This window comes from Manihot esculenta, chromosome 4 (genome assembly GCF_001659605.2).
Source record: "Manihot esculenta cultivar AM560-2 chromosome 4, M.esculenta_v8, whole genome shotgun sequence".
Taxonomy (NCBI): domain Eukaryota; kingdom Viridiplantae; phylum Streptophyta; class Magnoliopsida; order Malpighiales; family Euphorbiaceae; genus Manihot; species Manihot esculenta.
The window spans coordinates 34,749,740-34,773,111 of record NC_035164.2 but is presented as its reverse complement, the minus strand read 5'-3'; the positions used below and the strand labels follow the sequence as shown (position 1 = coordinate 34,773,111).

The 23,372-nt window shown below is 34.2% G+C and overlaps 3 protein-coding genes across 3 annotated transcripts; 2 read left to right on the top strand and 1 right to left on the bottom strand.

Annotated features, from left to right (window-relative positions):
- Nucleotides 1-4,621: 4,621 nt before the first annotated feature.
- Nucleotides 4,622-12,975, top strand: LOC110613900 (protein STRUBBELIG-RECEPTOR FAMILY 6). The gene is made up of 16 exons (XM_043956018.1): nt 4,622-4,917; nt 7,701-7,833; nt 7,938-8,009; nt 8,096-8,161; nt 8,247-8,318; nt 8,410-8,481; nt 8,921-8,992; nt 9,076-9,141; nt 9,230-9,292; nt 9,378-9,682; nt 10,094-10,377; nt 10,684-10,955; nt 11,466-11,598; nt 11,833-11,969; nt 12,129-12,285; nt 12,451-12,975. Exons 1-16 carry the CDS (start codon nt 4,827-4,829, stop codon nt 12,601-12,603), a joined length of 2,148 nt encoding a protein of 715 aa, XP_043811953.1. The 5' UTR covers nt 4,622-4,826; the 3' UTR covers nt 12,604-12,975.
- Nucleotides 12,976-13,518: 543 nt separating this feature from the next.
- On the bottom strand, nt 13,519-16,885 carry LOC110614003 (26S proteasome regulatory subunit 7A). The gene is made up of 10 exons (XM_021755446.2): nt 16,672-16,885; nt 16,094-16,175; nt 15,789-15,880; nt 15,634-15,711; nt 15,327-15,388; nt 15,029-15,173; nt 14,680-14,898; nt 14,393-14,574; nt 13,885-14,060; nt 13,519-13,805 (listed from the first exon to the last, which is right to left on the bottom strand). The coding sequence occupies exons 1-10, from the start codon at nt 16,756-16,758 to the stop codon at nt 13,648-13,650; spliced, it is 1,281 nt and encodes a 426-aa protein (XP_021611138.1). The 5' UTR covers nt 16,759-16,885; the 3' UTR covers nt 13,519-13,647.
- Nucleotides 16,886-18,957: 2,072 nt separating this feature from the next.
- Nucleotides 18,958-22,816, top strand: LOC110613438 (FACT complex subunit SPT16). The gene is made up of 2 exons (XM_021754563.2): nt 18,958-19,079; nt 19,268-22,816. The coding sequence occupies exon 2, from the start codon at nt 19,363-19,365 to the stop codon at nt 22,525-22,527; it is 3,165 nt and encodes a 1,054-aa protein (XP_021610255.1). The 5' UTR covers nt 18,958-19,079; nt 19,268-19,362; the 3' UTR covers nt 22,528-22,816.
- Nucleotides 22,817-23,372: the final 556 nt, after the last annotated feature.

Sequence of the window (23,372 nt, the reverse complement as noted above, 5' to 3'; positions counted from 1 at the left end):
AATTAATTAATGGTTTTGTTTGTGGATTCTGGATCCCCTTCTGTGATTGGCTTTCACAGTTTTTTAGGGTGATATCATTGGTTACATGTATTTTAAGTTCTCTATTTTCTAAAAACCAACAAGTGTCCCTATTTTATAAAAAAATTAAATTATTTAGCACTTAGATTTCTATAAAATATTTTAACATTTTATTATATTTTAAAAAATAATAATTAAATTATTAATTTTAGCAAAACACAGGAGTACTTAATAATAATTTGCTTTTTTTTTTTAATTTACATCCAGATGAATTATTTTTAATCCAATCATGAATATCTCTCAGAAAAAAAATAATTCTATAAAAATTGAATAATTTGTCTTATCCTATACTCATTATAGTTTCGTTATTAAAATCATAATTAAATTTTTAACTTAATAAGTAGGTTTCACTAACCAAATTAATATAAATTATTTTATTAATTATACAGGAAGGTGAGTAGAAGGGAGGAAGATAGAATTTGGAGACATGCGAAGCACGTGTGAAAGGTTGGTGGGGTCTTGCTGGATTTCAGAGTTCTGAGTCGTAAGTAACCACCCACCCATACTGAACATTTCATTTCCAGGGTGCATCAATAAGGGAATTTCAAACGATGACGTCTCACCCATTCCTCCTTTTCAGAACAATATTATTAATTTTTATTATTAATACAAGTAGATATGGAAAAAATTATTATTATTATTTTGTTTCATTGTTTAGTGTGATGAATTAATTATTGGTCTACATGACACTCCTACATGCAATAAATAAAATTCATTCTTTTTAATTATATTTTAAATTTAATTCATGAGCTAAAAGTATATATAATTGGTCTCATTATAAATATAAAATTATAAATTAGACTATATTTGATATAACATAATAAAATTCTAAAGATTTATTTAATTTTATAAGTAGGGATTATTGGTAATGTAATGAAGACACCTCTGTATAATTATAAACTGAAAATAGTAAAGGGTGAGATATTAATTTTAAGAATCAAATGGAAATGGGTTTGTTAACAAAATATTGTAAATAAAGTGGGCTGGGCTGGGCTGGGCTGGGCTGGGCTTTGACAAGACATTTGCACCTCATGTGTACTGTTGGGTTGTGAGGCTCAGCCCATGAACTGTCCACTACCCATAAACTAATGCTGATATTCTTCGCGGTATACAAACGCTAAATCCAAAAAGTAAGAGTGTATTTGGCAACATTGTATTTTCTATTTTTTATATAAAAATAAATATTAAAAAATTTAATGATTAAAATCAATGAAATATTAATTAATATATTTTTAAACATATTTTTAATATATAATAATACTAAAAAGTAACAATAACAATTAAATAAGTTATATTTTTTTTATTAAATGGAAAAACAAAAATTAAGAAATCACATCATAAATAAACGCACCCTAAATCAAATCCCCACTAACTCTGAAAACCCTCTCAGATCAGAACTTTATTTTATTTTTGTCACTAAAACGAAGATAAAATAAAAAATATAAAAATAATACATTATGATTAAAAATTAAAATTCACGCCTCTCATGTTTGGACTAAATTGGCTTTACTAAAAATATATAAAAACTAAAAAAAAAATCGATTTTCATTTTTCTAAAAAATTAAAAATAATCATTATTACTGTAAGATTTTCAAATTTTAATTGATTGGTCAAACCAAATAATAAATTATCAATAATATTTTATTTTACAACTTAAGATTAAATTTTTTTATATTGTGAAATAATTATTCTCTATCATTTTATTAAACATTAAAACAACTTATTTATAAGTAGTATATCATTTACTTACTTTCTGTTTTATTACTATCTTATTATCATAAGCATTTACTTAATTTCGAATCAAATTAAATTAAATATTTAAAATTTAATGTTATTAAGTATTCTGAACGAATTATCAAAAATAAAATAAATAAAAATGTAGTCCACAATTTGGAGTTGGGAAACTGCCACCGACAACCGACACAAATGAAATACATTAAAAAAATAAGGAAAATGCTGACGTGGAGTTTTGCATTGACAATCTCCAAGTTGTCTCTTTCCGTTTCTCTCAATTCCAATTCCCGCATGGCCGTGGCAAGCAGTTATTGGGGACACCTACCTAATCTATATATGATGACTAAGTTCAATTTGTTTATTTTTATTTTAAATTATTTATATATATATATAGTAATAATTCAGCTGAGTGAATTAATTTAAACTTTGTGTTTTGCTTTTTAATCAAAGATGTTTATTATTTAAAATGCTTAAAATATTAATTTTTAGAACACAAAAAGTAATATAAATAAATTTATTTAAAATTAATGAAAGTATTTTTTTTTAATTAATTGAAAATAAAATTTTTATCTTTTAGTGAATAATATTAATTTGAGGAAAAATAGTTTACTTAATAATAAAGCAAATATATATTAGCTGTGGGAATAAATAAAGCATGATGAATTTGATATTGATATATTATTTTATGATCTAGTGTGTCCTTGTGATTCTTAGAAGAAACAGGTGGTTGCCACGTCTGCTGCCTCTGGAAACACTTGTCACCTTGACCTTCTATGTCTTATATATATATATTGTTCGGAGGCTATTAAATTCTTATATATATATATATTTTTTTTTTTTTTTTTGCCACAATTTCTTATACTTCAATACACGTTTTCTATGAAAAGGATTTAATTAATTAATTAATTATAATATTTCTCCAAATGAGAAAAAAAAATTATTTTTAATTTTTATCTCATTTCAAATAAAAAATAATATTTTTTATATATTTAAACATTTTCAATTATTTTAATCATAATAAAATATAGAATTATGGAATTTAAAATAAACTTTAATTTAAAAAAAATAATACGAAAATTTAACCAAGTTCTAAGGAATACTTTCACCTAAATACATAATTATTCCAGCCATTGCTAATTTCGGTCAAACTAAGTTTTGGTGGTGATTAAGCAATCCTTTGTATGTTAACGTTAAATAATTTTCAAGATTCCTACCAGTATCGACCGTAACACATCCTCATTCTCCTATAAAATGTCGTTTTGTCGGTATATCTGGTTTTCTTCTCCTGCACAATTTGATAAATCTCTTTCTCCTCCTGCTTAAAGATCGATCATGATAGATTTAATTTTTTTCTTGATTCATTATGCGGGTCCATCAAATGGGTCTCTCCACATTCTATTTGATGAAAAGACTTGCAAAATAATAAAAAACGGTCAGGAGTCTACCGGGGATGTTTCGGTAGAGACCCTCAGACATTCAAGTCAGATTTTATGAATAAAAGTAATATATTTAGGCAAGAGTTACAGAGAGAAAAATAAAAATGAAGTCTCGGAAGGAGAAAAGAAGAAGAAAACTCCCCCTTTTTCTTCCCTGTGATATATATATGCCTATTTGTTACAATGCTAGCTGTCTCTGTCACTCAGCTCCATACGTACGAATGTGTCAGGGCTCCTTACTACGCCAGGCGGCCATTTAATTCTCCCCAGTGCGCATGCAGATAGGGGTTTTTGGGCATACTATTCTTTCTCACATCACTTCAATGGGTTGGACTTCTTTTTATTAGACCCGGGCTCATGGGGACCTGGCCTACCCCGCGTGTCCGGATCGAGATCTGAAGTGCTGGGTCGGTCTTGCTTAAAGAGGACTTGATGGGTTTTGGACTATTGTTCTCCTATTAGACCCGGTCTCGCTCAGGGCAAAAGAAGCCCGGTAGTCATAAAAAATATACATTATACTCTTAAATATAAAATATTAATTTAGTTAATACATTATTGCGAGATTTAGGATTTTATTTTTAAAATATACAGTATTTTCGTGCAATTTTTTAAATACAAGAATTGAAAGAAAAGAAAGAAAAAAAAAAAAAAAAAGAAATGGTGAATTTACAAGAGTCTCGTGACCTTCCCGTTAAGTATGGCCAAAATGAGGTGTTTGAAAGTGACAATTAAATGAGTAAAATTCCAATGAATGATAGCAATATTTCTTTATTCTTATGGTCAATCATTCCTTCAATCTTTGTTAGCACCATCTTTCACCTGCACAAATCATGATTAGCTTTACAATTTTTATATTTATTTATTTTTTTAAAATTTTCACAGAGAGATTTAATTTTAATCTATCAGAAAATCATTGTCTAGATTATCTAAACTTAATATATAAATGTGTAAAATAAATATATATGATATTAATTCAGAAATGAAAATGTTTATAGAAAAAGGGTGAATTGCGACAAAAAAAGAGATATCAGAAAATTTTGTTATTATTCTTTTTTTGCAATACACAATAATCTTGTAAAATCTAGAAAAGGGTGTTGCTTTAATAATATTTTTTTTAACAAAAAAACCATCCACGTCAAAAAATAAATATAATAAAATCATTTTTGAGGGGCTGCCATTACTATTCATTTCTTCAAGGAAATAAATAAAAAAATCTAGACGGTAGATACACCTACCAAAACAGAACTGTATAATAAAATTTCGAATTTTTCTTAATGGGTAAATGTAAAACAGAATGCAAGAAGAAATAAAAAAGAGATGGAATGTGATTTTGAAAAAAAAAAAAAAAATAAGAGGAGGGTATTCTGTGGCTTTGGATTCTTTTGGCAAATCGTGCCTGCCAGCTTCACTTGGACTGGGGATGAGGGGTATGGCTAAATAAGTATAAAAAAGGAAAATAAAAAACAAATCTTTTTCTTGAAATTTGTAAAGCAGGGGGTAGTAGCAGCAAGTCATCAAGCCAAGGCACTTGGTCTTGGTTTGTGGGTGAGGCTTTGACAGGGAGAGTTTGAGGAGCTGATGATGGAGATTTGGAGGAGGGTTCATCTGGTAGTGACAGTGATATTCTGCATTCTGAGATGCATCAATGGTGACACAGATCCAAATGATGGTTAGTTCTGTTACTTTACTCTCTTGTTCTGCCTCTTTTTTGCTTTTATACGTGCGTGTTAGATTTCAATGTGCTGATCTTTTGCCACATCTGCATTTCTTTTGGTTCTTCTTTTTGTGTTAGCTTCTTCCTTACTACTTGGTTTCTACTGCTGTTTCTACCGCTTGTGTCTTGTTATGACTATAAAAGGTCCTGTTTTTTTTTTTTTATTTCTGATACGTTTGCAGATCTCTCTCCGTCTCTGTCTCTCTCCCTCTCTGACTTGCTTTCTTTCATTTGTGTATTTGAGTAGAGAGTTTTTGCACTGCTATAAGAGGCAAATTGGTGTTAAAACTGAGAAGATAAGTTATGGGTTGGGTGATGTTCTTTTCCCCCTTTTAGATAATACCAATTTTCAGTTAAGGCAGTAAGCTTGCATAATTGATGAGGATTTTTTTGGGATCCAAAAGATATCAATGGAAATTGAGTGTCTGCAATTTCTGATGGGTGCTTCCCCTTGAATGTTTGTTATTTTACGACTGGAAACTGTTTGAGTATGTGTGTGTGAGAAAGAGGTGGGGATGATTTCTGATGAGGCCTTCCTAAGTCTTGATTTACGCCATATTAGTTGAATGGCCATGGCTTATTAAATGAAGTGTGATGCCAAGAAACAGAAGGATTGTTTGGCATCTGATTGTGACTTGTGTGACCTGGTCACAACCAAAACAGGAGAACTGAGGAAATGGGAAAGGAATAGAAGAATGGAGAAATGTGGGAGAAGACTGGGACAATGTGAGAATACAACCAAATAATTGTATTGATCTTGAATACCTTGGGTTACAGCTCAGTTTCTATATTTATACTAGACTCATGTAACTAGCTAACAAGGTAAGCAGCCGTAATATCATCTTGGCATCTTTATGTTCCAACCAATTGTAACCGTTTGTTCCCACCTCCCATGTTGGTTGTACAATTGGTTGGATCTTTATTACATCTTTGTGGATTCAATGGCTGTGATTAAGAGGAACTTTTTTGCTCAGTGAGTAATCCAAGCAAAGTGTCGGTTACAATAATAATTGAACATCAGCATTGACTCTATTTTTGGGTTCTTGGGTCTTCAATTGTGGCCACGGCTTCATTAAACCTGGAATTGTACATGGAATTGTCACCTTAGAGCCCAAATGAAAGGTTGATGGGAATCAACAAGTAAACAGAATTTCAAGATCCTACATGCACTCAGATGTTAGTGCTGCACTTGCCCACCACAAGCTAAATTGCACATCTCTCCTGGTCATTATGTATCATGGATAAGTAAACACAACTCGTATGGAAGGAGGAAAAGGAAGCTTGGGGACATATGAAGGACATAGTTCAATGCCAAAGAAAATGGGGGGAAAATGTATTTTATTTCATTTAGCAGAAACATTCCCTAAATTTGTGTCTCTCCAAACATGACTGTAACAGAGGTTATGGATGGAACCTTTTTAAGTTTGAAAACTGGAAGCACATATCCTTTTAATTTCATTTCCCTCCAATGCAGAAAATGTGTTGAATGAAGCAGCTTTCTTATTGACGTTATACAATGATCATTTTATTACAAAGAAGCTGAAGGGAGTGATGAAATTGCCCGAGTTCCTCAGGTCCTTTTACTTTCCATCCAAAGATACTTACTTTTCCCATGGTGCTCTAAAAAGTAAGAAAACTAAAGTGTGCATTCTCTATTCTGACTTGCACTCAACCCATGGCAATTTTAGAAGCAGTTACTAAGAACAAATTTAGGGAATTTATTGCTGTTGATCTTGAAAAATACTCAGAAAACTTGCTTTTAGTGAAAGGGGTGATCTTCTTAAAGCCAGCTGCAACAGGAATTCCTGATGGTACTTTGCTTCACACAAACAATTTATTTCATTAGCTAGCATCAACACAGCAATAAACAGTTTGAAAATACAAAGCATGACTAACCTTAGAATGCCTAAAACTAATTTGCTATAAATATGTTGCATGTGTGGCATTACTAACAATTTATTTAAACTCTTCTTCTTCTAGCCCCCTTTCCGATTATAAGTTTAGGGATTGAGTTGTCGACCAGGATTATAGTTTCATCTGGACCAAGTGTTCTATTGTAAATATTAAGTTGCTTCTGTTGTAAGTGGTTTATTTTTTTGCAATAAATTGTTTGAATGAATAGATATGCAAAACTAAAGATTGTTCTCTATATTATTCTCGATTAGAAATGTTGTGCATTTGTTCTCTGTGTTGTTCTCAATTAGAAATGTTGTGCATTTGTTCTCTGTATTATTCTCGATTAAAAATGTTGTGCATTCTTTTTATACTCTATTCTTATTTACTCTGCAAGAAAGGCATATTCTCCATTTAGTAACCAAAGATGGGTTCACGGTAAATTTGTTGTCTAACCCAAAGGTGGCAATATTATAAACAAATAGCAATTGGTATATAGAAATCCATAATCCTCTGATTTGCTGCAGAATGTTCTTGATGCTAACATGGAGAGGTGCTATGTTGTCGATTATTGAACTTCTTTTACATCCTGCTTCTATTAGCTCTGCTGGAGAGTTAATTAATCACCATGTTCTCAGAAAATCATTGTCTGTCATGAAACAAACTTGTTCACTGAGAAAGCGAGAATCTATTTACTACTGTTATTATCTTTTGTCGGTTGTACAATGAAATTCACAGAACTGCCATGGGAAAAAATTCAAGTTGTCTGGACTCTGGAGACATGTTTGACAATTCTTTCACTATGAAATGTACATGTATCTGATATTTCACATGTTGATGTGCAGCTTCTGCTTTAAGAGTCATGTATAGCAGCCTAGGTTCACCAGGACAGCTGAGTCAATGGAACTCAAATGGTGGTGATCCATGTGGAGAGTCCTGGAAAGGCGTTACTTGCTCGGGCTCACGAGTCACAGAAATGTGATCTTCTATGCATTTTTTTTAAAATTCTTTCTGGCATGTTCCTTCAGGCATTGCCACAAGCACTGATGTTGTTGAATACATCTTCTATTGCTTTTTGTCAGTAAATTATCTGGTCTTCAACTTTCTGGATCAATGGGATACCAGCTCTCAAGTTTGACAGCATTAACTAACCTGTGAGACCCATGGCCTTTTAAATCTTGTCGGTTGCATTTGTATCCATGTGTTATCTTGACATACTGACCTGGTTAACTTTCTGCAGAGACTTGAGCAATAATAATCTTGCTGGTGGTATACCTTATGGACTTCCTCCAAACCTGACACAATTGTATGCAGTTCATGTCTGAATTCTTTTTCCCTGTTCCTTTATAATATTTTTTTATTACTTATATCTCTTTGTCGTTTGTCTGCAGAAATCTTGCGAATAATCAATTCACTGGGGAGATCCCTTATTCCATCTCTTTGATGACTAAGCTGACATACTTGTAAGTGACTCCAAAGTTATTTATTCTTTGAGGCCACGTATCCAAAGTTCAAGCTAATTCCTTTTCACTTCAATCTTCTTTGGGAGGGTAGGAACGTTGCTCACAATCAGCTTCAGAATCAGTTGAATGACATGTTTGAAAAGCTCTCTTCGCTCTCCACACTGTGAGATCCTTTTACTCTCTATCAAATAAATAAATATATATGTATCTTCCTTTTTTTTTTTTTTACTTTGTTATACTGTAAAAATTATCAGTTTATTTTCCTTTGAAAAAAGTAGCCTTTTTTTTTTCCTGATCTGATGTGCTTAAGAATTATTGATAACCGTTTATCACTTAATAATTAACATGACTATAAAAATTTGTGATGCTTATGCATTTAATCATGAATTTGCAATATCTGTCGATGTTTTTTTTGTCTTGTTTTGCTAGAGAGGGCATTGAAATTATTTTTGTGTCTATAATCTGTATTATCTCCTGTAGTGTGTGGTTCTGAAAATTTTCGAGGTTCCGTATTTTCTTTGTTAGTAACAAATTTTGATAAACGCATCGAGTTGGTTTTAGAATCGATGACTAGAAGCATCAAATTTCTATTCCTGATACAGGGATATCTCCTTCAACCAACTGCCAGGTAACCTACCTGAGAGTTTTAGCAACCTTTCAAGCATGAACTCAATGTGAGTTTCTGAAACGTCAACTTCGCTGATTGTAGTGCACAGTTGATTGTCTTGCTCACATTTGCAAACTTATCTTCTCACAGGTATTTGCAAAACAACCAGTTCACAGGCACTATTGATGTCCTTGCTGATCTTCCTCTTAAAAATCTGTAAGTAGCCAGCATAACAATTAAATTTATTAGGCATATATCTTTCCTCACAGTTGACCTTCATTATATTTGCACTTGTGTTTGCCAGGAATGTTGCAAATAATCATTTTACTGGCTGGATTCCTGAACAGTTTAAGGGCATTGATTTACAGTAAGCATTTTAAAATGTCAATAATTGCTCCAGTTGCCATACTGAGGAAATCTTTTACAAATTGAATGAGTTATCTTCATCATAGGATGGAGGGTAACAATTGGAACTCAGGGCCTGCACCCCCACCTCCACCGGGTACACCTCCAGCCCACAGAAACCCAAGTCACAAATCTGGTGGTAATAACAGTCCATCTGACAGTGATGCTGATAGTGGTGGCAAAAAATCAGGAATAGGAGGTGGTGGCATAGCTGGAATAATCATATCCATCCTTGTTGTTGGGGGGGTATTAGCATTCTTCTTGGTTAAGAAAAGATCCAAGAGGTCATCTACTGATATAGAAAAGCTTGATAATCAGCCGTTGGCCCCTCTTTCTTCAAATGAAGTACAAGGTAACCCATATTTCTACATCTTTCTATCAGTTGGGATCATCAATGAATGATCTGTATGGTTTGTTTCATTTTTCTCCAAGCCTGTGGCATTGATAATTGGTTCTTTTGTTTGTTATTTTCCATCCTGGAAAGGAGGAGAAACTACTATAATGTTATGCTTTTGCGTAGTGAACTTATTTTACCATTGGATGAATTAGTTGAAGTTCATTGTTGCTGCTAATGACATCAAAAGTGTGACTTGAAATAAAAAATAAATAAATAAATAAATACGCTGGTGGATCTTTTCAATGACTACAATGTATATTAGTTTTAGCTAGAGGTCTATACTATTAGTTTCTTAAATTTGCTAAGGTTATTGCTCAATTTTTTTTTTCTTTATCTTGTTTTGACTTGTGTTGAACTGTATTGCAGAAATGAAGTCGATACAAACTTCCTCCACAGCAAATGCAAAGACATTTGATACCTCAGCCTCCATAAATCTTAGACCCCCACCTATCGATCGCCATAAATCATTTGATGATGATGATTTTTCAAATAGGCCTATTGTTGTCAAGAAACCTGTTACAGCTCCTACCAATGTGGAATCATACTCCATAGCTGACCTGCAGATAGCTACTGGCAGCTTCAGTATTGACAATCTTCTAGGCGAGGGGTCATTTGGTCGTGTTTATCGAGCTCAGTTTGACGATGGGAAGGTATATTTTCTCACCTGGGAAATTCAATTGAATATTTAGTTCAAGGATGGCCAAATAGTCTTCTGGGTCCTATGTACTTAATTTCAGATTCATGTTGGAATTCCTTCAAGCATAGAAGAATATCTAAGAGAGACAGTAGAACACACACAAGTATACAATAGATATGCATGTCATTGACCCTTTTTCACCTAATTGAGATGGTTCAGGCTGGGGTTTTTTGATTTCTCATTCAAATATGTCATGCTTGATTAAGGTTGACATTGAAGTTGTAACTTCTCCCTTTTTTTCTTCTTCTTGTTACTGTAGGTTCTTGCTGTGAAGAAAATAGATTCATCTACTCTTACCAGTGACATGACTGATGATTTTATAGAGATGGTCTCGAAAATCTCTGAGTTACACCATCCAAATGTGACAGAACTCGTGGGTTATTGTTCAGAGCATGGGCAGCACCTGCTGGTCTATGAGTTCCACAAAAATGGGTCACTACATGATTTCCTGCATCTCTCAGATGAATACAGCAAGCCTTTGATATGGAATTCCCGTGTCAAGATAGCTTTAGGGACTGCTCGCGCATTAGAGTAAGTTGACAAAAAGCATAATTAAAATAAAACTGGATTCTCAGTTTCTGCCCCTTCTAAAATAAGCTGCATCAGGAAAAATTAATACTCTGACCCCTCTGCTCTCTTTCCTTGTTATTTTTGTTTGCTGACGTGAAATGTGGGGATATTAAGAACTGGATTGACCATGTTGAATGATGGTGGCACTCTATACTACCATCATAGAAACAAAATAATGTGAACTTCACAACCAATTTCATGCTTGTGTTATCAAGGAGTGACTTAAATATTATTATCTTTGGTTGATATGAATGAAGTATCCACTCCAGATGTAGCACAGGTTGCTTGGCTGCAGTGGTAGTTGTTAAAAGAGCTTTGGTGTTGGAATTTGGAAGCCCCATTATATGAAAACAACTTCTTGTTTTTCTGACATAGGGTCAAACTTTGCAATCCAGATTGTTGTAAATCATCGTTATTCTTTATGCAATATTCATGAATAGCCTTCCTAGTAATCAAGAAAGGATTTTTCAGGTACCTGCATGAAGTATGTTCACCATCTACTGTTCATAAAAATATCAAGTCAGCTAACATCCTCCTGGACACTGAGCTCAATCCTCACCTTTCAGACTGTGGTCTAGCTAGCTTTCTTCCAAATGCAGATCAGGTAATTTCAAGCATCTTTCTGACAGTTACTATTTACTTTTTTAATGTGAAAAATTAGGAAAACTGAGTAAAATTTTAAAATATGAGTTCATGTGGCACATAAGAATAATGTGTTTTTCTGTATGAAAGATGGATTGTGGCCGACCCTTTTGCACATTGTTTTAGTTTGGTGCTAGAACCAGTCATCAGCCTTGTGGTATATGCTGAACTGTTTAAGTTTCTTCCATGTATGCAGGCTTTGAACCATGATGCAGGATCCGGATATGGCGCACCTGAAGTAGCCATGTCTGGCCAATATACTCTCAAGAGTGATGTTTACAGTTTTGGAGTCGTCATGTTAGAGCTTCTTACAGGACGTAAACCATTTGACAGGTGAAATTTTGACATAGGGCATTGTTATAATCTCTCTCTCTCTCTCCCCCCCCCCCCCCCCCCCCCAACCCCCTTTCTCTCATAGTTTGGAATTATGCATGGCCATCTTGATGATCTCATTATTACCTTAATAGTCCTGCCATTTATAATGTCTTACAGCGCAAGGCCAAGATCTGAGCAATCTTTGGTTAGATGGGCCACACCTCAGCTCCATGACATTGATGCGCTATCTAAAATGGTTGATCCAGCACTGAAGGGGCTCTATCCTGTCAAATCTCTCTCCCGATTTGCTGATGTTATTGCCCTCTGTGTCCAGGTAATTTATTCCTATTTTTTGTGAGTGGATATTTACTTTTTAAGTTGGTTAGCAGAAATTCTGTTAAGTTAGAATTTAGTCACTTTAGAAGTGGAATAATGCATTGTTACTCTTTCTTAACTATGCATTACTCTCTTCATACTCATTTTCACGGTATGGTGGCAGCCGGAGCCAGAGTTTCGACCACCTATGTCAGAAGTGGTTCAGGCATTGGTTCGTCTCGTTCAGCGAGCGAACATGAGCAAGAGAACAATTGGAAATGATCAGGGAACGCCACGGCAATCTGACAACCCAGATGCACATGACTACATGTCTTAGATGGAAGCATTACCTAATGTTGTCTGCTCCAATGTTAAATACAGGCTACAATACGTCAACTGGTCCTCCTATTTCATTTTCTTGAAGTTTGTTGAACATAGATTTTTTTGTTTAAACTTCTTGGATTAATCACATGGTAGAATTAGGAACTCTATACAGCTTGTTAAAGACTTCTATGGTTGAGCTACTGTTCTTCTTACATTGCATGATGACATGAGATTCAGATTGGGACCTAAAATTAGCGGACAGCTTGATTCCCCTCCCCTTTTCCCCCATTTCTCCTTTTCCCTTCCCTGTTGCAATTATAGGGAACATCATCTTTGTATATATAAATGTGGAATGAATAGTTGGAAGTTGGATTATTCTTCAAAACTTTTCTAGGGCCCCTGAATTTTTTGCTTTCAATTTTATACATAACCATTTATGTCCTTGAAATTGAAATGAATGCTGCATCCATTCACCAATGGTTGCCATAGGATTCTGTGCATTGTAATAGACGTGATGTAAAGGACACATCTGAACGTTTATTGTACGTCTATTAAATGATACGATTCTTGGGGGAGAATCATTATCTTTGGATTAATCCTTCCAAAATTTTTTAAAATAACTCTAAATTATAAACATTTTTTAAGTAATAAGTATGGGTAAACTTTCTAATATACTTTTATTTAATATATATTAAAATTTTAACATTTATTAAGTTGAAAAATAATTTAAAAATAAAGAAAATACTATTAAAAAATATATTAATAAAGACAACATAAAAGTTGGTTTTTCTAATGAAAACTCATTTACTATTTGCCTTACTCATTTACTTTACCATTTCATATTAATGAAGTATATTAAATGAACTATAATAAGTGCATATTTAAAAAAAAAAATTAAAAAAAAAAGAAAACTATAGAGAGTGCCAAATATCAGAAAAAGCGAGCAGAAAGGAAGTGAAGTTAATCCTAATGGTAACATAACGTAATTTGATAAAACCACAACATGTAGAGATATAACGAGTGTCAAATTTGTTGGACATGAGGAGAAACAATGCTCTTAATTGTAGACCATGTACTTTGGTGTTGCACTGAACTTCTGATATCCTTTAATTACTTTGTTCACCGCATCAAGAAAGTCCTTCTCTGTTACTGTCTTCCTTCGTGCTCGAATGGCAAACATTCCAGCTTCAGTGCATACACTCCTAATGTCAGCTCCTGCAGAAGAAAATATCAGAAAAACAATTGACCCAAGTACAGTAGCAGCAATGAAATTAACAAAGCACAACCATCATACCGGTTGAATTTGGGCAAAGCCGAGCCAAAAGTTCAAATCGGATATCTCTTTCACAGTTCATTGTTCGTGTATGAATCTTAAATATCTGAGTTCTACTTTCCAAATCTGGAAGGCCAAACTCAACCTTACGATCTAATCGTCCAGGACGTAGCAGCGCTGGATCTAGAGTGTCAGGCCTGCAATAAGAACGCATAGCCCTCAATGTTTAAGAATCAAGTATGTAGCAAACATTATGCAGTATAATTTACGACATCACTCGAATGATGCTCCAAAATACACACTTGAGACGCCACAGAATGGACCAGATATAAAATTGGATTTTGACATCTGAAGCCTGACAGGCATATGGATAGAAAAAGAAAGCAAAGGTAAACAAGCACTTGGTTCCACACACGCAGATCACTGATAAAGAAACCACTTGCATAGTGCAACAATTTCCACTTAAATAGCCAACGCATAAAAGAACTTCGCAGAACAATTGATCTAACTATCAAATATAAGGTATAACCTGTTTGTTGCCATAAGAACTTTAATGTTTCCACGAGCATCAAATCCATCAAGCTGATTCACAATTTCAAGCATTGTACGCTGGACCTCATTGTCTCCTCCCACACCATCATCAAAACGGGCACCGCCTATTGCATCAACTTCATCAAAAAATACAATACAAGCCTTCTTTGAGCGTGCCATCTGCAGCAGATAAAATTTTATCTAAGTAACAAGGAAACTGAAATACATAAAAGAACAACGAGAAGTGAAAAATAGAAACCACTATAACATGGGGCAATGCTTGACCTGGAATAACTCACGAACCATCCTTGCTCCCTCACCAACATATTTTTGAACAAGCTCACTTCCAATAACTCGAATGAAACAAGCATCAGTTCTATTAGCCACAGCTCTGGCTAAAAGTGTTTTACCAGTTCCAGGAGGACCATAACAGAGCACACCTTTAGGAGGGTCAATCCCGAGCTTCACAAATTTCTCAGGATGAAGCATAGGCAATTCAACAACCTATGTCCAGTTCATTATCACATTTAGAGTAATATCTACTCATATCATATTCAAACACATAAAATTTAAAGGTTGAAAGACAGCAATATTCATCAATAAAATGGTGAAGAAAAAAGGAAGCTTTACATACTTCTCGCATCTTTTCAATCTGCTCCTTGCATCCACCAACATCGTTATATGTCACATCTGGTTTCTCTTCCACTGTCATCATGGTCACACTTGGATCAATTTTTGGAGGCAAAGGAATCTGTATCTGATATTTGTTACGATCAACCCTGCAATGAAAACAGAGGATTTATGCCCTGGACACTAGGATTCAAAAATAACCGCATTGACCAGTATGGATAACAACCGATAAAGATAAGGCAAAGTCTGAAGTTCTACTGTGCAGTCAAATTCAGAATTTAAAATATGGAAAGAGAACTTACCCAACACGCATCCCTTCTTCTATATCAGTTGGGGAAACCTTGTCACCCAGACCAACAACAAACTGTAGTTGAGACCATAAAAAATATATTAGATAAGGATCTGCTTGTCACAAAAACATATGCCCAGTTTGTTTTGTAATAATAAAACTGAAAAATATTTCACATAGAACACAATCCTACTATGTAAGAAAATCAGATTGTGCAAATGGAGAAACCACTAAAAGGAAAGAGAAAAAGAGAAGGGGGGAGGGACACAATCCTCAATATGCCCAAATAATGTAAAATTTAAGCGTTTAACAAAGTATACCTTTGCAATTTGTTTGACATTTATCACATATTTGGCATCTTCAGTGTTTGGATTTATTATCTTTGTGCACCTTGCCACCTGGTTGACAGCAGAAGTCAGTCCTCTAGAAAGACATAATACAACTACATGTTAAACCTCTTCTGACCAATGTACACCTGAAGAGGTTGCTCCTCCTGCATCATTTGCTTATCAGAGACGAGGTCCCACTGGCTGGGTGCAGCCAAGCCAGTGTCAGACTCCTTTATACCTTCATTATTAAAGAGAAATATCACAAATGGCATTCAAACATTAATAACCAGGACCAAATAAGCACATGATAACCAGACTTAAACAGTATAAACAATGTAGAGTATATAATATTGAAGTTTATAGTATTTTGACATACAATGATAGTAATGTGGACCGAATATGCAATTTCTTCAGAAAAAACTAATTTTTAGAGCAGAAAAGTATAGCATACCACATAAATCATTGACTTTCTTAGCCATTTCCTTGATTTCCTTCTCGACTTTCTTAATGCTATTAGAATATGGTCCTAAACCCTGCAATAAAATTTAAAATTTTCATGTTTTTGTATAATGTATAATACAAGCACCCAATAAATGGTGACGCTGAGAAGGGATCGAGAGTAAGTATTAGATGCACCTAGCAGGAATCTTCAATAAGCATAGCATAACCAATAAAATTGAATACTTGAAGGAATACAGGAAGAACAATAAAATATCTGGCTCATGCCATCACCCTATGCTCAAAAACGGATAAAACCAAAAGACTTTCAAGAAATTAAAGCAATTAAACAATTCACTAGATACAATATCCCACTCCTAACTAGCAACTAGAGCAAATTACCAGTCAATCTACAGTAAATTCGAAAAAAAACACAACCAATAATCTACTAAATCCAAAGACTTTCGAAGCAATTACTGAGCTCCATTTCAGAATTCAATTCAATCCTAACAGTTCTAACACCATAAATCAGTTAGGATTAGGGTCTGAACAAGAAGAAGACGGGCTGAATGAGAGAGAGAGAAATATTACATAAGTTTTGAGAAGAGCGATGTCGTCTTCATCGAGAGGGCGAGGGTTCTTCTCGTCCTTGATCTCATCCTCGGGCTCTGGTGCCATTTGCAAATAGTGATTGGGCTTTCTTTGATTCTTTCACACTGCTCAGCTCTTCAATCACCGCCTGAGCCTTCAAAGCTCCTCCTTTTTCGGTCTTGGGGGAGAAACAGCAGACAGATCAAACCTTCTTTTCACATATAGAGAGCGTAATAAGAAGAGGTGGCAGCCAACAAAAGCGTCTCGCACGTGCCATCCTGGTCGGGCCAATGCTCATTTCGGCCTTTGCTATCTCTCTCAAGCTCCTTGGGCGGATCCCTATGCTTGACTAAGGGAGCCCAAAGCCCATTATAATAATAATTATTATTATTCTTTTTAAATGCCCAAAAAAATGTGTAAAACGATAAATTGAGTTCTCATAAAGAAAAATATACAAAAAAGTGAATAAATTAGGTGAAAATTAATTAAATTAAATTAAATTGGATAAATAATTAATTAACGATTAATCCTCAAAATCACTTTGAAGATTTATATTAATTTTTCTCTTGAACTTGAAACCATAATGAAATTGAAATTAACAATTTAGCTAGATGTTTTTTTAGCTGCAACGGATTTGCATTAGAACAAGGAAAATAAAACCCCATTTTAGACATTGTAAACACTTTTATAAATAGAGTTCACTCAAGATAAACTCCAACTCCATCTCAATCTCAATCTAACCATAAGAAAACTAATTTGGAAGCATCAAGAACCACCTAGCCTTAGATCGGAGTGAAAGAATCCAGCGGTCATTAAAAATCACATGTTTTAACTTAATATCAAACTAAACCTAATTGTAGAATCAAGATATTATTGTTTATAGAAAATAAAATGTTTTAATATTCGAATAAATAATATAATGAGTTATTTTATAAAAAAAATTTACTTATTTACTATTAATTGATTTCTTATAACTTTTTCAATAGATTTAATTATAATGGGATAATGATTGGATTTTTTTATAACCAAAAGCATCCCAAATTGGTTGATTACCTTAAAAAATATGAAAGTATAATAAAATATAATTATATAAACTTATATATTAATAAATTACAATTTGATTATAATTTTTATTTTAAAATTGAATGCAAATTAATATAATAATTTCTTATCACATTATTTAAAATTAAATGAAAATTTTCTATTTTTTCTATCCTTATTATTATATGAATAATATATTTTTTTTCTTTCTAGTCGTTTTTTTCTCCTTTATTCCATTAAAATTAAAAATTATATTATTTACATATTTCAAGTAAATAAAATTAGTAATTACAACCATGTATTTTTGTTTAGAGAGAAATAAGCCATAATTTATAATAATATTATTTTTAATATTAAAATATTATTTTTTAAAATTTTAAATATTAAAATTTTAATAAAAACTTAATTAAATAAAAATATAAAAATTTAATTAATTTAAAAAATTAAATTAATCTTATTTAACTATTGAATTTTATAGGGAGGCTGAATTGGACTTACAGCCTTTATTTATTTGAGGCGAGTGTAAAGCGGGAAACCAACCACTTTTTTGCGCCAAAATGAAATCTCAATCCCCACGTGGCCTATCCACGTGACAAAAGCTTCCAGAGTTCAGAAAATTTCCATAAAAGTAATTCAATATTGATTTCTTATTCATATATTACATTTAATTTATTTATTTACATTCTAAGGATTAAATAAATTATTTCAAATGGCTAAAAAAAAAACGATGCCTAAGAAAAATTGAAGTTAATATAAAAAAAAACTGTAGAAATAAAAATATTTCTAATAATCAATTATAGATATAAAATATATATTTTATTTAAATTTTATTGAAACATAAGAAAAATGAAATATTTATTCCATTGTAAAAAAACTTATTTTCTGTATAATATAAGAATAAGATTAAATATTATATTTATTTAATTTCCATTGTACTCAGTATATATTATTTTATTAAAATTAAATACTTAACAATTTAATAAATTTAATTTTAAATACACATAAAAATGGTATATTGAATAGTTAAAAAAACTAAATTAGGAGATCCATATATTTGTAAAGTAGAACTTTAATAAATTTATTTTACTCTAAATTATCGTTTAATATTTTCTTTTTTATTGAGTTATATTATTAAATTATATAGTATTAATTACACATTACAATATTTCTTTAATAATATTTTTAATAGAAATGAAAAGGTGATAATATAATAATCTCTTATTGAGTTAAAAATCCAAAAAATAAAAGGAAATAAAAAGAAGAAAAGGAAACAAAAATTTCACTCACTATCTTCTCTCTTTTCCATTTCTTATCTCCTCTCTCGAGCTATCCCTTTTCAATCCTTCGAAGCTTGTTCTTGGATTCTGGTAAGTTTCTATCTTATACTTGATCTTCGAGTAACTTAGTTTCTTTTTCCCCAGATTATTCTTTCTTTTGTTTCTGTATTTTTATTCGTTTTCTCTATTCCACAGTCAATTGTTTCTTTGCTTGTTCCATAACCCTAACCCTAGTATTTCTCTTCTTTGTACTGATTATGATGTGCCGACGCCACCAGAACCAGGTTTTTTAAACCACAACTGGTGTCGAATTTTTCTTTTACTTTGTTTCTTTCCAGATTGAAAATTGGCTTTTCAGGGTTGAGGAACCCATATGGCTGATCAGCGGAACCCTAGCGGGGGCCAAAATGCTTATAAGATTAACACCGATAAGTTCAAACTACGACTTAAGTCACTGTACTCGCATTGGAATGAGCACAAGGATGAACTATGGGGGTCTGCTGATGCGCTTGCAATAGCTACGCCGCCACCTTCGGATGATTTGCGGTACCTGAAATCGTCCGCCATGAATGTTTGGTTATTAGGTTATGAGTTCCCGGAGACTATAATGGTATTTACCAAGAAGCAGATTCATTTCTTGTGTAGCCAAAAGAAGGCTTCTTTGCTTGAAGTTGTGAGAAGACCTGCTCATGATGTTGCGGGAGGTATAGATGTTGTTATTCATGTCAAGGCAAAGGGGGATGATGGGACAACGTTAATGGAAGCTATATTTCGTGCTATTCGTGCGCAGCCGAATTCTAGTGTTGTTGGATACATAGCCAAGGAGGTTCCAGAAGGTACTCTTCTGGAGACTTGGGCTGAGAAACTGAAGACTGCAGGTTTCCAGCAGATTGCAGATGTAACTAATGGGTTTTCTGATCTGCTTGCTTTCAAGGATGCCGAAGAGATTTTGAATGTAAAGAAAGCTGCTTATTTGGGTGTTAGTGTGATGAGCAATGTTGTCATTCCTACTCTTGAGAATGCTGTTGATGAGGAGAAGAAAGTCACCCATTCTTCTTTGATGGATGAGGCAGAGAAGGCCATAATGGATCCTGCCAAAGCTAAGGCGAAGTTAAAAGCAGAAAATTGTGATATATGTTACCCTCCAATATTTCAGAGTGGAGGAGAATTTGATCTCAGACCCAGTGCTGCCAGCAACGATGAGTACCTCTACTATGATCCTGCCAGTGTCATAATCGTTGCTATTGGAGCCCGATATAACAATTACTGTTCAAACCTTGCCAGGACATTCTTGATTGATGCCAATCCAAAGCAGAGAATGGCTTATGAGGTTCTGCTCAAAGCCCATGAAGCAGCAATTGGTGCATTAAAGCCTGGGAACAAGATCAGTGCTGTGTATCAAGCAGCTGTCTCAGTGGTTGAGAAAGAGGCTCCTGAGTTAGCTCCCTATCTGACAAAATCAGCAGGTACAGGCATTGGGCTCGAGTTCCGTGAGTCTGGCCTGAATCTTAATGCCAAGAATGATCGATCGTTGAGGCCAAATATGATTTTTAATTTGTCACTCGGTTTTCAGAACTTACAGAACCAAACAAATAACCCGAAGATCCGGAATTATTCTCTATTAGTTGCTGATACTGTTATTGTAGGCCAAACAAATCCAGAAGTGGCAACTTGTAAGAGCTCAAAAGCTGTTAAAGATGTGGCTTACTCTTTCACTGAAGAGGATGAAGTAAAACCAGAACCTAAACCTGGGGTTAATGGCACAAAGGCCTTCATGTCCAAGACAACACTAAGGTCTGATTCAGGGGAGGTCTCAAAGGAGGAGATTCGCAGGCAGCACCAGGCGGAGCTTGCCCGTCAAAAGAATGAAGAAACTGCAAGGCGACTTACTGGTGAAGAAAGAGCAACAGGAGACAACCGTGGAACTGCTAAGACTTCAACTGATTTGATAGCATACAAGAATGTCAATGATATTCCTCCTGCAAGAGGCCTAATGATTCAGATAGACCAGAAGAATGAGGCTGTGCTTCTTCCTATTTATGGGAGTATGGTACCTTTCCATGTTGCTACAATCAGGACAGTTTCCAGCCAGCAAGACACCAACAGAAATTGCTATATCCGTATTATATTTAATGTGCCGGGAACTCCTTTTAGTCCACATGATGCTAATTCACTGAAGTATCCAGGGGCTATTTACCTTAAGGAGGTTTCATTTCGGTCGAAGGACCCTAGGCACATCAGCGAAGTGGTACAGCAGATTAAGACACTTAGACGGCATGTTGTGGCTAGGGAGTCTGAGAGGGCTGAGAGGGCAACCTTGGTTACTCAGGAGAAACTTCAGCTTGCGGGGAGTAGATTCAAGCCAATAAGGTTGGCAGACCTTTGGATCCGTCCGGCATTTGGTGGCCGGGGAAGAAAACTACCTGGTGCTCTGGAAGCTCATGTAAATGGATTTAGATTTTCAACCAGTAGAAATGATGAGCGCGTGGATGTTATGTTTGCAAACATCAAACATACTTTTTTCCAGCCTGCAGAGAGGGAAATGATCACTCTTCTCCACTTTCACCTTCACAATCATATCATGGTAGGGAACAAGAAAACCAAGGATGTGCAGTTTTATGTAGAAGTGATGGAGTCGGTCCAGACTTTGGGAGGCGGAAAGAGGTCTGCATATGACCCTGATGAAATTGAAGAAGAGCAAAGGGAAAGAGACAGGAAGAATAAGATCAATATGGATTTTCAGAGCTTTGTAAATCGGGTGAACGATCTCTGGAGCCAACCGCAGTTTAGTGGACTCGACCTTGAGTTTGATCAGCCTTTGAGAGAGCTTGGCTTCCATGGGGTGCCCTACAAAACCTCATCTTTCATCATCCCAACTTCAAGCTGCTTGGTCGAGCTAATTGAGACTCCTTTCCTTGTTGTCACCCTAAGTGAGATTGAGATTGTGAACTTGGAGAGAGTTGGTCTTGGACAGAAAAATTTTGATATGACCATTGTGTTTAAGGATTTCAAGCGAGATGTCCTTAGGATTGATTCTATTCCATCGACATCACTGGATGGTATAAAGGAATGGCTCGACACTACAGACATCAAGTATTACGAGAGCAAGTTGAATTTGAACTGGCGGCAGATACTGAAGACAATTACTGATGACCCTCAGAGTTTCATAGATGAAGGGGGTTGGGAATTTTTGAATCTGGAAGCAAGTGATTCAGACTCTGAGAATTCCGAGGATTCAGACAAGGGTTATGAGCCATCAGACGCCGAACCTGAGTCTGAGTCAGAAGATGATGACTCTGATAGTGAGTCATTGGTGGAATCTGATGATGATGAGGAGGATGATGATTCAGATGACGATTCTGAGGAAGAAAAGGGCAAGACATGGGAAGAGTTAGAGAGGGAAGCAAGCAATGCGGACAGGGAGAAAGGGGATGAGTCAGACAGTGAGGTGGAGAGGAATAGAAGGAAAATGAAGAAACTTGGGAAGTCTCGAGCCCCTCCTAGTAGCAGCTTGGCCAAGCGTTCCAGATTCAGATAGATGTGAAGAATGTTTTTTACCCCTTTTCTTTGTACTATGTAGCAGCTGCAGGCAATTTTGCTTTAGAAATTCAGTTTCCTGACGTGGCTTGCATTGAAGCCATCAGCTAGTGGTAATTCTTATGGTTCTTATTTAATCAGTTGTCTTTTGAATGTCAAGTAGGAGGCTTGGAAGATAGATTTCTGGTCGTAAGTTGCCGATATTAGTTTTAATGGATTAAAGTTGTACATCTGAAATATTGTTCTTCGTTATGATTCAATGGTCTAGCAGTTCAAATTTGGATGTTTTATAGTTTCCTCCTATCTGCAGTTATTTCTCTACTTCAAGAGAATGCTTAAGGCGTGGCTTGGCCTAGAATAGTTTCTAATTAATGATTTTTAATGGATTTTCCCCTTTCTTTGTAATAGAAGAATGTAATGTACAAGAAGTTGATGTTTCTAATTTTTTTTAACTTGAAACGAAATAACTTTGATATTATAAAATTTAGATTTATTGATATTTCTCACAATTTGAAAAATGAGTAAATCAATGCTAATAATATGTTTTACAAAAATGAAAATAGGATTTATTAAAGCATAATTGGTGTAAGACCCATCATAAAGGGGCACACGCGCAAATCCAATAAGAGCAAAGCTCTAACTACGCCCACAAAATAATAAGATTCAAACTCAAAGCCCAACCAAAGAGAGCATTTCAACTACCATGAGTGGAAAAAGAAAAAGGTTACAACTTTTAGGTGCCATTTATTTTACGAAAACTATTTTTTATAATAATATTTTTTTTTAATAATTTTTTATATTTAGAATAGTAAAAAAAATTTTAAAAATAAGTCATTTTTTACTTTT

Excerpts from the sequence above, each read along its gene's own strand:
- LOC110613900 (XM_043956018.1), top strand. The coding sequence starts at position 4,827 with ATGATGGAGATTTGGAGGAGGGTTCATCTGGTAGTGACAGTGATATTC. Across the intron at positions 9,683-10,093 it reads TTCTTCAAATGAAGTACAAG|AAATGAAGTCGATACAAACT; the intron begins GTAACCCATATT and ends ACTGTATTGCAG. Across the intron at positions 11,599-11,832 it reads TTCTTCCAAATGCAGATCAG|GCTTTGAACCATGATGCAGG; the intron begins GTAATTTCAAGC and ends CCATGTATGCAG.
- LOC110614003 (XM_021755446.2), bottom strand. The coding sequence starts at position 16,758 with ATGGCACCAGAGCCCGAGGATGAGATCAAGGACGAGAAGAACCCTCGC. Across the intron at positions 15,712-15,788 it reads AGGAGGAGCAACCTCTTCAG|GTGGCAAGGTGCACAAAGAT; the intron begins GTGTACATTGGT and ends GCTGTCAACCAG. Across the intron at positions 14,061-14,392 it reads GTTCTTATGGCAACAAACAG|GCCTGACACTCTAGATCCAG; the intron begins GTTATACCTTAT and ends TTCTTATTGCAG.
- LOC110613438 (XM_021754563.2), top strand. The coding sequence starts at position 19,363 with ATGGCTGATCAGCGGAACCCTAGCGGGGGCCAAAATGCTTATAAGATT.